At 43.2% G+C, this 13155-nt stretch overlaps 1 protein-coding gene across 1 annotated transcript in view; it reads right to left on the bottom strand.

Annotated features, from left to right (window-relative positions):
- Window positions 1-7515, bottom strand: part of CA10 (carbonic anhydrase 10) — an 837221-nt gene extending 829706 nt beyond the window's left edge. The window contains exons 1-2 of the mRNA XM_070388901.1: window positions 7057-7515; window positions 5549-6174 (exon numbers count right to left, since the gene is read on the bottom strand). Coding sequence (XP_070245002.1) covers window positions 5549-5609 — 61 coding nt within the window. The 5' untranslated portion in view covers window positions 5610-6174; window positions 7057-7515. The remainder of the gene's footprint in view (window positions 1-5548; window positions 6175-7056) is intronic.
- Between the last annotated feature and the right edge of the window lie 5640 nt (window positions 7516-13155).

Raw genomic sequence — 13155 nt, 5'->3', positions numbered from 1 at the left:
ACTGCGTATCTTACTCATTCCTATTCATCTCCTTTGGATGATATAGTGCCCTCTAACTTTTCTATCCAAACCTCTAACACCTATTTAATATTCTCTTTTGCCTTCAAGCCTGGCCTTCTCACATAGGCAGCATTTATATACTCCAGCAAATAATTAGGCATTATTCATACTGCTTTATATCACAATACATTTTGTGCATTACAACACTGCTTTCATAAGTATTCTTCATATTTTTTATATCACTCTACATTATATGTGTATATCTCTACTTTTATAACTATATTTTAAGCATAATATGGTAAAGACATAGATACTTTACCTATATGTATAACACAAAGAACATTCAAGATCACTCTTTGATGTTTCCCTCAACAGTTCTTTGAAATAGGCAAACAAGACAGAACTTCTCATTTCACAAATGAGGAAGCAGAGACTCTAAGAGGTTAAGAGAATTGCCCAAAGTCATATAGGTAACTAAGGCAGAGTTTGATTGCAGGGTGGGTCTTCAAACTCCCATATTCTTTATAAAATGGACTGCTACCATATACATGTATGGGCCTAGATCTCTTCCTGACCTACACCTCAGGCTCAAATACATACTGTCTAGGATGGCAATAAAACTCCCTCTCCCCACCCAACAAAATGTTTTTTGACATTGACAATTCTTCACCCTCCCCCAACACACCAAGGATGTATTACTTAGGAAATCTCTCATGTCACTGCCAAGAGAGTCATATCTATTGTATCTGCCATTTATGGTATCTGTGACTATAAGACATCACAATGGGAAACTGAATTTAAAGAAAACGTATCGCCAAGAAGGTCATCCGATTCTTTATTCTTTATCTTTTTCATATTTGATGGGATTTTCTATTACAAATCATATTGACAGCATATACAGTTTGCCATTTTGGAAGCACTTTAAAATTGAGTCTATATTGAGTTATAATTTACAAGCAAAAAAAAGAAAAATGCTGCTGCTCCCCTGGGAATAAGCACTACATTGCTCCCAGTGATTTCCAAGCCTCATCTCAATATTGGGCTCACACGGATAAAGTGGGTCACACTCATAACTATGTACCAAAGCCCAATGTTACCAGTTTCATTTATATCAGAAAGAAAATTAAGAGACATTTCAAGCCAACACCTCACTGAAAGTAGGATTTATACTCAATATTACAAAATGCACTAGCTAATGTTTGCTTTTGGAGTTTTTGTTCGTTTGCTTGCTTGCTTTTAAACAACCGGTTATGGAATGAAGGCAAATATTCTATTTATTCCTCACAAACCCATGCAAATTTTACAGGCAAAATTATATTATTGCAAACAATATGTCTAAGACACTGTGCTAAGTGAAAATCACTGACCATATTATCTTATTTAATCTATATGACAAACATGGGATATGTAGATATATCATGTAGAAAGTATATACTACTATATACATGTAGAAAGAAGTATACTACTATCCCTTTCTACATGTAAGCCATTGATGCGAAACCATTTAACTTTCAGATTAGGAGAAAATGTATGAAATATCATTTCTTTCAGGTATTGCTGATCGTGAAACACTGGAGGCAAATGGGCAACAGTTTGTCACTCTGTTTGAATGACAGAGTCACATACAACGCAAACACTATTTTAATTCCAGATCTAGACTGCAATCGCCCTAAAATTCCAGTTCGAAACTCTCTAAGCCTTATCTCCATTTAACACAATTTACTCATTCAATTGGAGATATCAAAATAAAAAAATAACGAAAACTTTAAAAGAAATCTTATACCAAAACATAAATGATATACTGAATTTTGACTCAGAACTGAGTGTGAATCCTTCAAGCTGAACTTTTGTGGGCTTTGGTTGCCTCATTTATAAAATCACCCTACACATTTTGATACTAGATGAGTTAAAATATGTGCAATATTGCATAATACATGTGAAAGTATCACATAATTCTAATTACTATTGCAGTTATTATGAATAAACTGACAAGGAACTAAAGTTATATACAGTTATATATAGAAAAGTAGGATGTTCAATACAAATTAAATCAGACAGCTCTCTTTGGCCCAGAAAATTCTCTCCTGGTGCTGCTAAGTATTCATTCTTGCTGATCTGAGCTGCATTTGTAAGAAGGAAATAGTGTTCTTGCTAGCAAGAGGAAATATTCTCTCTCTCTCTCTTTCTCTCTCATCTCCACAAATCTTGGCCGCCTGACATTTTCAGTAAAATGAGATGTCAGCCAAACATACAGACCCAAGAACTCCCAGATCATGACATTTCCTCACAGACTAGCTATGCTGTCCTGAAGTAACCAAATTTTCTCAAATGGAAGGCACACATGCTATGGTCCCCAGCAGCTAACTAAAGCTGGTTAAGCTAGCTAGCAGACCCCTCAGCCAATTTACTCACTTTCAATTTACTCAGTTTCATTGTAACAAAATGATTAATACAAAGCCATGAAACATACAAGCCCAGGTGTCTGTATTTTAAACAATACAGACACATAGACCCAGGGAGAAAATTCCTTTGGGTGTACTTTTAATTTAGGCGGTGAGGTAGGATGAGGGTAGGAAAAAGGAAGTATTAGCCACCCAGTCAGGTCTGACTCTTTGTGACCCCATGGATGTTAGCTTGCCAAGGTTCTCTGTCCATGGAATTCTTCAAGCAAGAATAACTCATTTGGGTAGCCGTTCCCTTCTCCAGGGGATCTTCTCCACCCAGGGATGGATCAAACCCTCCTGCATTACAGGCATTTTCTTTATCCTCTGAGCCACCAGGGAAACCCCTGAGGGTAGGAACCTTTGGTAAAGGAAACACTAAGTTACAAAATTCCAGAGCCTTCCTGAAAGCCAACTGAAATTCAGTCAATATACTTTCTATAGGCCAAACTTACTTCCAAAATTTCCCTTTTGCAGAATGTTTACACTGCAGACTTTTGCTGGCCTCTTCTACTCTGGTATTGCTCAGTAAAGAAGCCAACCCTACAAATGTAACAAACATAGACTCCTGGTAACTCAGTAACAAATAGTACCCATTTACTAGCAGGGCAATTGATCCAAAGATGGTAGAGAGGTGCTTTTTAAAAAACTGCTTTCAAATTTAAGATTTAGTAGGTTCTATGAATACACGCTTACATTCCTTTCGGTAAAGCTCATTCATGATTAAATTAAGACTGCAAATCACAGAAACAGAAATGATAAGCCCACTAAACCCTCCCTGAGCCAATTATTTAACCTTAGTGCATTGCATTCCTCTTAGGGCTGCCAGATGGGAAACAAAGTCTCCCAAACTGTGGCAAATATGAGTCATAAATTATTAATGAGAATTGTGACATACATGGACATCACCGAAGAGCATCTCTATTCTTCTTATAGAGGGAGGAGGCCACCTTGATTTTAGAGAAAGAATGATCTTTTAAAGTTAAGTTTATGAGTGTGTAAATAATGAGTCCATAATGTTCTATCTCTGCCTAAATGTCTTCATAAAAAGTAAACTAATGCTGATCATAACAAGGCATTCCAGTTAGCCTTAGAAATGCTAACCTAATAGTTAGCAATTTTGCTTATACTTTTATTTTCTCATTACGTAACAATGATAATTTAATAAATACATGTGAAAGGCCACATACTACACAGCAACTATCCTGGGTTGGAAATAGCTTCTATTTATATAATTTAGCTGCTGATACACCAAATCTAGTATAGCTGTGACAAACATTTCACTATGCCTCTTTTGGAAGCTAAGAACAGACTGGACTCGTTCTCAGCTGGTTCTCCTCTGTGCTGGCCCACCCAAATGCAGAGTAGAGGTTAGGGACAAAAGATGGGGAGGTCCAGAGCATTAATGTTAACCTTTTGTAAATCTTAAAGGAACTCAGTTTGTCTGATTTGAAAATCATTTATGATGTGAGGAAAGAGGCAGGAAAAGGCTATTTTATAACTAGTGAAATAACATGGAGAAAAGAGAGAAAACTTCAAAGAGATGTGGAAGAGAAAGATGTAAAATGTGGCCTTGTAAGATGCCACCTAGTCTATCCCTGGACATATGACTGATATAAACCTTTACAGGTCACCTGGGATTTTTTTTTTCTCATACATGTAGGATGTATAAAAGAGTAGAGGATTGGGAGTGACCCCAGGGCACTTTTGTCTTCTAGGTATACAACATATCTCTAAAGTTTATAGAGGCAAATTTCTAACAACGGTAGCCAAGCCTCAAACAGAATGATTTAAAATAAAAGATCCCTCATTCCTGTCCTGAATAATGATATTAGGAACTGGATCCAGAATAATGGCAGACAAGGGTTTTTTAACATCCAGAATCAGGTCTGGTTTAAAGGGTGGGGACTGGCTCAGCTAAACAAAGAGGAAACATGTCCCTCCATCCTAATCCTGCTCAAATAGGCCTGCTCACAAAGGTAAGGTTTCTGTTCTCTTCTGTTGACTTCATGGGAAGTTGGCTGAGTCCCCAATTCTGCAGAGGGATGCAGGCAGAGGGGAGTACTGCAAACAGGCTTTACCCTAGGTGTTTAAATGATAAATGTGAAAGAAATGGTGTGGACACTGTCAGTGGGAGGAGGCACTGAACTGAACGCAGAAATATTGCTTAGCCTGGAGCTTTTTCTGGTATCTCTACTACATACCCTCAACTTCCTGCACTGACAAGAACACTATTTGGAAATCAAAATCCTTCCTAACACACACACACACAAACTCTGCCTTATTCATTTCAATATCCTGGCTTCCCACATGCTCCTAAATCCACACACTGGCACCAGTAGCCTGAAGTCTGTAAGTCTGAGCCATTAAGTACATCCTTACCCCTGAAAATTAGGAAAGATCATGATTTAAAGGGGTATTTATGATACTGTGTTGTTCCAGATAGATTTTGCTTTTTTGGGGGGTGGTTCTGATGTATTTGGGGAAGGCATGGAGTATATCTACATCCCTTTGGTCCCTGCTGGTACTCTCCAGTTCCCATACCCTCCTGCAGTCTCCTGCAAGTGCATAGATATTAGGGCAGGGCTCTGCATCTATTTTTACAACCAGGAACCATCTAGTTTGGGAACTTTGAAAGCCAGAAGAAGGCAGCAAGGGTTGCCAAGGCTCAGATTTCCTTGTCACAGTTCTCAACCAGGAGAACAGTTGAAAATCAACACCAGTTTGCCTCTTCTTTCTTATCTCTCCACCCCTACAATGTTCCAGGACTCCATACAGATATTACCTCCACACACAACACACACACACACACACACACACACACCCCCATCCCCCTGGGTTTAGAAGCTTTTTAATTCTTAAGGCAGCAAACCCACAAAGCTGAACTCCATACAGATATTACCTCCAACAAACACACACACACACACACACACCTGGGTTTAGAAGCTTTTTAATTCTTAAGGCAGCAAACCCACAAAGCTGAAAGGGTCTCTGCCACCATCCCTCTTCCGTCCCACGCCGCAAGGCTACACACAATAAAACCCCATACATTCCAAAGACCACAACATAACCCGGACCCGCCCGTGACTCCAGCACGCGTCCCATACCTGATATGCAGACGATGAAATTGGCTTGAAGAAGAAAAAGCACCTCCCAGACTATTTCCATCCTCTGATTCTCATTCCAAGTGCATCACTCGACGTGAAAACAGGGGGGGAAGGGGAAGCCCCACAAGGAACACACACATGCACACACGCACACTTCCTAGCGAGTGCACACTCGCACTTCCACCGGATAGTCGGCCGGGGACAGTCACCCCAAGATCAATATCGCAGTTTGAACTGTTCCAGCAAATTTCCCCTCGGGCTCGACGGACGTGCGCCCCAGACGTGCTGACACATGACCGATGCCTCGCTGCCCAGGAGGTCTCCTTGCTCACCGGTCTCTGCTCCTTGCACAGGCGGTGGAAATAGCACTAGCAGTGGCGGCAGCAGCCACCCGAACGCACCAGCTCTGGGCTCTTCCTGCAAAAACGAGACCGCGATCCGCCTGGCTCCCCAAGAAGACATAGACGATAGCCCCCCGCCGGGCCGGGCCGTGCAGTTTTAGGTCCCTGGCCGCTCGCAGTTTGCAGGCTAAGCCTCGGCAGTCCGCGACGAGTTGCCCTCGAAGTCCGCCCCCCTCACCGGGGCATGGTCAGAGGGTGGCTGCTCGGCGCCGCGCCGTTCTCCTCCTGCTCCCGGGTGCCAGAGGGACGCAGACACAGCATACAGAGAGACAGAAAGAGAGGCAGGGGTTACTGCCCGACACTGCCGTCCTCCTGCCGCCTCCGCAGACCCTTCCTGCCGCCCCAGTCTGCGCGCAGCCTGCCGCCTCGGAGCCCGGCTCGAGCGACACTCCAGGGCGTGGAGCAGGGGCCGTGCGGGGTCGGCTCCCCGCTGGCCTCGCGAGCTCACGGGCTTCCCACGGCGCGCGCGCCTGCTGTCCCTCTCCTATTTTTCTGGTCTCCCCAGAACCTCCAGTTCCCTCGCTTCCATGGTCCGCGACTAGTGCCGCCGCTGCGGCGATTTTCCGCAATGCAACTGCAGGGGTCGTTATTTCCTCGTCTACAGATCCCGGCGCCTCCCGATTCCGAAGGGAGGCGGGGGCGGGGAGGCGGGAGAGGGGCTCGGCCAGGTGAGCAGTCTCGCCGAGCCCGGGCCCAGCGTCAACCCGGCCGCCCGCCGCTCGGGGCGGAGGCAGGAGGGCGCGGCGGGGAGGCGAGGCCTAACGCGGCCATGAGGACGGGAAGCGGGACGTCGGGCTTCGGGGCAGCACGGCCGCCCAGGCCCAGCGCCGAGCCGCAGCCCCTCACTCTGCCCCGCCCTGGCGGCTGCTGTCACTACAGGATTTGGGGAGATTTTCCTCTCCTTAAAAAGAACTTTGCGCCAGCGGGTTAGGAGCGGGAGACCCGGGCGGACTCATCTTGCGAGTGCTGCGCTGCGCTCCCTCCGCTGTGGAGTATTGGGGATTTTTTTTTTTTTCTTTGCATAATTCATTCCGTTCCCTCTCTCCTGTCCCTCTCCTGCCCCCTCCTCCTGCCCCCTTTCCGCTCCGGTGCCAGAACAGTACTTACCCCAGAGTTCTCTCTGCAGGCTTCTAGACCAGGTCCTGCAAGTCCCTCACCTCCATCCTCCTGAAACGGGGAAAACCCGTCTTTCCAAGCCCGGGTGCGAGCAGTGGCCACTGCCAAACACGCTTCTGCCTAGCTCCAGGAAGATCCAGGCCTATTGGAAACCCGGGCTCTAGGAGAACGGGCTTCGCTTCTTTTCTTTCGTTTATTCTGTTTTTCTTTCGGAAAGCTCAAGTGCTTTACAGGTTTTTGCTGGGCTTCAGATCACTGCCAGCAATACTCAGCAGCTTCTTCAGATTTTCCCGCACCAACCGCGCGAGCGCGCACACACACAAGCCTAGAGCTCGGCTCCTCTAAGGCCTCGGGGAAGGTGGGGGCGGCCGGAGCGCCAACAGCCACCCAGGCGGAGGCTGTGGCCGGAGCCTCACGCTGTTCCGCAGAAGGTCCCCTCCGCGACCAGGAAAGGGCTTGCTTCCGGTCAACAGCTCGCGGTGTAGATGCAAAGGAGTCGGAAGGAGACCCTGGGCTCGGAACTGTTTCCTTGAGAAGGCTGGCAACGAAAAAAAAAAAAAAAAATTGCAGAGTTGTATTGCCTCTATAGCTGCTATAGAGGTCTGAGAAAACCCCAGACTCACCACTTTGGGAGTGCTGAAGAAAAGGACTGTGAAGGGGAAATCCCTGAAATGATCTCGGATTGCTCTGAGTTCTTGTTCAGATTGCAAACTATGACGTTTGGAAATTTTTCACGAGCGCGGATGGACACACAACAAAGACACGTAACCCACAAGGGTTGTTGTTGTTGTTTGTACTTTTTATTTTGGGGGGTTTAGAAACCATTTCAGTGTGAGGTTTGGGGTTCGGTCTAATAACTGCATAAAGGATGGAGAAGAAGGGAAATGGTTACCATTCATCTGCACAGTAAAGTTAGTGAGTCTTCCAGGCAGTGTGGCTTGTGAGAGTGCGGGACTGGAACCAAAGGAGTTTCAGTGCAGCGTTCCCAGGATTCTTGAACTTACTGTTCGGGAAGAAGTGCAGCCGCCTTTTTGCAGAGTGGCTGTCCGGTGCGGGGTTGGGGTGGAGGGCAGGGAGAGTGAGCAGTGCGAATAGCATGAGCTTTCCCAAAGCCGGGCAGACTTTGGGAGCCACAGCTGCTTAGTTCTGCTGCCTTCAGGGATTCGAAAAAAGAACCACAAGCAGACGACTGCTTTTTAAGACAGACGTGTGACTGAGCTATCTGTTTTCTGAGATGAAGGCCAGGGTCTCCAGGTGGTCAGCATATTAAAAATCTAGGCCCAGATGACGGAAATCCAGGATTCTTATGCAGAGAGCTTAGAGGTTCAGCAGGAAAGACACTGAGATCTCGAAATATTAAAAGAATCGAGATAGTGAGAACTAGTCAGTCATTTTAGGATACATGGGAGAGGGAGGAAGCTCCGCCCAAAAGAGAGTTTTGAAGAGAGAGAGAAAGCTGTTTGTTTGCTAAAGATGAACAGATTCCACCCTAGGTAGCTTTTGAAACCATAGACAGTGACCTACCTTCTGCACTTGGGAGTAGAATCTGCTTGCCAGCAGGAGAGCTCTCTCTGGAAGCAGAACAGTGCCTGGATTTTTATACCAGGATTCATTTATTAGCTGGGTTTTCAAGGTGGCAGTGGTAAAGAATCCTGCCAATGCAGGAGAAGTGAGAGACTCGGGTTGGATCCCTGGGTGGGGAGGATCCGGTGGAGTAGGAAATGGTAACCCACTCTAGTATTCTTGCCTAGAAAATTCAATGGACAGAGGAGCCTGGTAGGGTACATGGGGTTGCAAAGAGTCAGACAGGACTGAGCACTGAGGGACTGAATACAGCGCACCCATTTGTTTACTAATGAATTATGCAATTATTAACTGAATGCCAGATATGAGTCAAGCACACTGGCAAGTCGTTGGAGTTTTGTTACTAAAAATTCATAGCCCTTGTTTTCAAGACGCTTATAAACTATATTACCTTCTACATTTTGCCTTAAAAGGCAATGCCAGTAAAATAATACTTTTCTTTTTTCAGTCTGTGTATTCACCTTCAGCCCTATCAAGGAATATTTAATCAGTTCTCTGCCACCAAGTCCTTTTGATTAAAAACCCAAAAACATCAATTCATAGAATAGTATATAACTAAAACTAGTAATATGTATGTATCAATTGTTTGGTATGTGGTAGGCATTGCCAAATCCCTTCCATGAATAATCTTATTTAATCATATATATGAGGGAAATACTGTTATTACCTATATTTTACAGATGATAATACAAAGCCCTAGAGTGGTTATTTGTCCAAGGTCTCACAACTACTAATTGACAGTGTAGAGATCAGAGCTAAGCATTTCAGATTTAGATTCTGTGACAGACCATCTCCCTTCACTCTAGAAAATAAAATGGATCATCTTGTCATCTTGAGGAGGTAGAGGCCACAAGAAAAAATTTAAGGCATATTGAAATGTAATGGTAGATTATGCAGTTTAGAACTTAACTTATCTAGAATTGGGAGAAAGAAAAGATCACTGGAAATTGAATAATGAAAGGTGTTTTTGTTTGTTTGTTTGTTTTTTATTGCTGCATCGCACAGCTTTTGGAATCCTAGTTCCTAGTTCCCTGAGCAGGGATTGAACCTGGGCCCTTGGAAATGAAAGTCCCAACTACTGAACTGCCAAAGAATTTCCTCTAAGGCATTTCTAATGAAAGAATGTGAGTGCCTGCTAAGTGCCAACTCAGTTCTTGGCACTTGGAAGACAATAGTGAATTCAAAGTCACTCAAAATTTAGTTTCCGTGTTAGCATTTTCTAGAAGGAAAAAAAACAATATTTTCTTGAGTTACTTCTAGGCTCAACCCATGTTTTCTAAGAAATTTTTCATCTTAATCCACAAAATAACTCAGGAAAAGAGTGTATTAATTTTAAAATATCTGTCTTCACTCTTTACTTGTGTTTATTTTTTAGCCCATGAAACTAACAAAAGAAGTTTAAAAAACACTATGAAGCTAGAAAATATTTATTCTTATCCTTTTTTTTCATATTTTTAATTTTTTTAACTTTTTACAATATTGTGTTGGTTTTTGCTGTAAAACAACATGAATCCCCCATAAATGTCCCATAATTGTCTGTACATCCCCTCCCTCTGGGGCCCCCCAAGCCATCCCTCCAGGTTGTCACAGAGTCCAAGACTGGACTCCCTGTACTACAGAGCAGCTTCTTACCGGCTGTCCATCTTACACTTGTACCCAAGTCTTAATAACTACAAAGAATCTCTCTCCGCTATATCTGTCTTTGTCTTTTTCCTACTTTACAATTCTCTACTACAAATTCAGCACAAAGTATGTTACACATACAATAGAAAGTCTTGGCTGAGTCCAAGTGTGAGAGTCAGTTCCAGTTTTCCCAAAGAAAGGAAGGGACTTTTCCATTCCCTAGAAGAGAACAACATTGAAATTCTTTGGATTATTTTTCCACCTTCTCTTTTACTCAGCCCCACTGAAAAAGGAATGACTCATCTGGTTGATAAAATTTTTTGAGAATTTGACATCCATCACGGCACATTTCTCTGAGGCAGATCTTCTATATATTAGAAGACAAAGCAGATCCATCTCTCTTCCCTACTGCTCTCTTGGTCAACTTATATTCAGGCAAAATAGGTTCACAATTTCAGTATGTGTTTCTGGTCTCCATGCCATATTTAACTCAAGAATAATAGTGATTATCTGGGAAGGGAGGCAGGGGAATGAAGAGGGACAGGAGGGAGGTGTTACAAAGGAGTAAAAGGAAGCTTTTTAAAAGTAATGGATATATTCAATATCTTAATTGCATTGATGGCTTATGGATACATACATATGTCAAAAGTTGTCAAATTGTGCACTTTAAACATGTGAAGTTTATTTTATGTCAATTATGTCTCAAGGTTATCCATCAAAATTGATCACTAGCTTTTGCAAATAGAGGCAGACTATAATCATAAATAATCAGAAATGGATATATTTAATAAACTGTGGCCCAACTGGGCTTAGAGAAGCTCAACTTTAGCACACTGTTGCTGATCTATGTGAAATGTTACTCAGATTTTCAGAAGCATCAAAAATTATAGGAGTTATTCTTTGAGCTATTTCAAATCCTGAAAGATGATACTGTGAAAGTGCTGCACTCAATATACCAGCAAATTTGGAAAACTCAGCAGTGGCCACAGGACTGGAATAGGTCAGTTTTCATTCCAATCCCAAAGAAACGCAATGCCAAAGAATGCTCAAACTACCGCACAATTGCACTCATCTCACATGCTAATAAAGTAATGCTCAAAATTCTCCAAGCCAGGCTTCAGCAATACGTGAACCGTGAACTTCTAGATGTGCAAGCTGGTTTTAGAAAAGGCAGAGGAACCAGAGATCAAATTGCCAACATCTGCTGGATCATGGAAAAAGCAAGAGAGTTCCAGAAAACATCTATTTCTGCTTTATTGACTATGTCAAAGCCTTTGACTGTGAATCACAATAAACTGTGGAAAATTCTGAAAAAGATGGGAATACCTGACCTGCCTGACCTGAGGCAGGTCAAGAGGCAGACCACCTGACCTGCCTCTTGAAAAATCTGTATGCAGCTCAGGAAGCAACAGTTAGAACTGGACATGGAAGAACATACTGGTTCCAAATAGGAAAAGGAGTACATCAAGGCTGTATATTGTCACCCTGATATTTAACTTGTATGCAGAGTATATCATGAGAAATGCCGGACTGGAAGAAACACAAGCTGGAATCAAGATTGCCGGGAGAAATCTCAATAACCTCAGATATGCAGATGATACCACCCTTATGGAAGAAAGTGAAGAGGAACTCAAAAGCCTCTTGATGAAAGTGAAAGTGGAGAGTGAAAAGGTTGGCTTAAAGCTCAACATTCAGAAAACAAAGATCATGGCATCCGGTCCCATCACTTCATGGGAAATAGATGGGGAAACAGTGGAAACAGTGTCAGACTTTATTTTGGGGGGCTGCAAAATCACTACAGATGGTGACTGCAGCCAGGAAATTAAAAGACCCTTACTCCTTGGAAGGAAAGTTATGACCAACCTAGATAGCATATTCCAAAGCAGAGACATTACTTTGCCAACTAAGGTTCGTCTAGTCAAGGCTATGGTTTTTCCTGTGGTCATGTATGGATGTGAGAGTTGGACTGGGAAGAAGGCTGAGCACCAAAGAATTGATACTTTTGAACTGTGGTGTTGGAGAAGACTCTTGAGAGTCCCTTGGACTGCAAGGAGATCCAACCAGTCCATTCTGAAGGAGATCAGCCCTGGGATTTCTTTGGAAGGAATGATGCTAAAGCTGAAACTCCAGTACTTTGGCCACCTCATGTGAAGAGTTGACTCATTGGAAAAGACTCTGATGCTGGGAGGGATTGGGGGCAGGAGGAGAAGAGGATGACAGAGGATGAGATGGCTGGATGGCATCACTGAGTCAATGGATGTGAACTCCGGGAGTTGGTGATGGACAGGGAGACCTGGCGTGCTGTGATTCATGGGATCCCAAAGAGTAGGACAGGACTGAGTGACTGAACTGAACTGACTGTTTCTTTAATTTAGAAGTTATCACTCAAAGAAGTAGCTCTAATGTTGTCTCTGTATCTTTATATATTTTATCAGTATTGGACTATTAAGTTACAATGTAACTACCTTCTTGGGGACATATGATAAGCTTCCCTAGTATTAGATGGGGAGAGTTTCCTTGAAGTTTGTGAAAATTGTCCAGTCAGTCATTCCTGGAGAGAGGCAATTCTTGGGGCAAAAATTAAAACTTGGAAGATGAGCTTTTAGTGTGGAGCCAAGCAAAAATGCTTCCATCTCTCTGAGTTAGGATGAGAGACAAAGGAGTCTGTATATTCAGGAGCATGCTTAATGGTGATGGCTGGATTCTGCCACTTGGATGTGGGCTATGAGCTAGGCAGGGAGGAAGCCTTATAGTACAGCAGGAACATACCCCAAGGGAAACCAGTAAAATCGGCATGTAATTCTGTAATTTGAGAGCAATCATATATAGTAACCACTTAAAAAGTATCTTTGAATGTTCTTCTTTTCTACTGTGTCTTCAGAT

The sequence above is a fragment of the Bos mutus genome, chromosome 19 (assembly GCF_027580195.1).
Source record: "Bos mutus isolate GX-2022 chromosome 19, NWIPB_WYAK_1.1, whole genome shotgun sequence".
NCBI classification, from domain to species: Eukaryota; Metazoa; Chordata; class Mammalia; order Artiodactyla; family Bovidae; genus Bos; species Bos mutus.
Note: the sequence above shows the minus strand (reverse complement) of the source record. Positions and strands in the feature narration are given on the sequence as shown.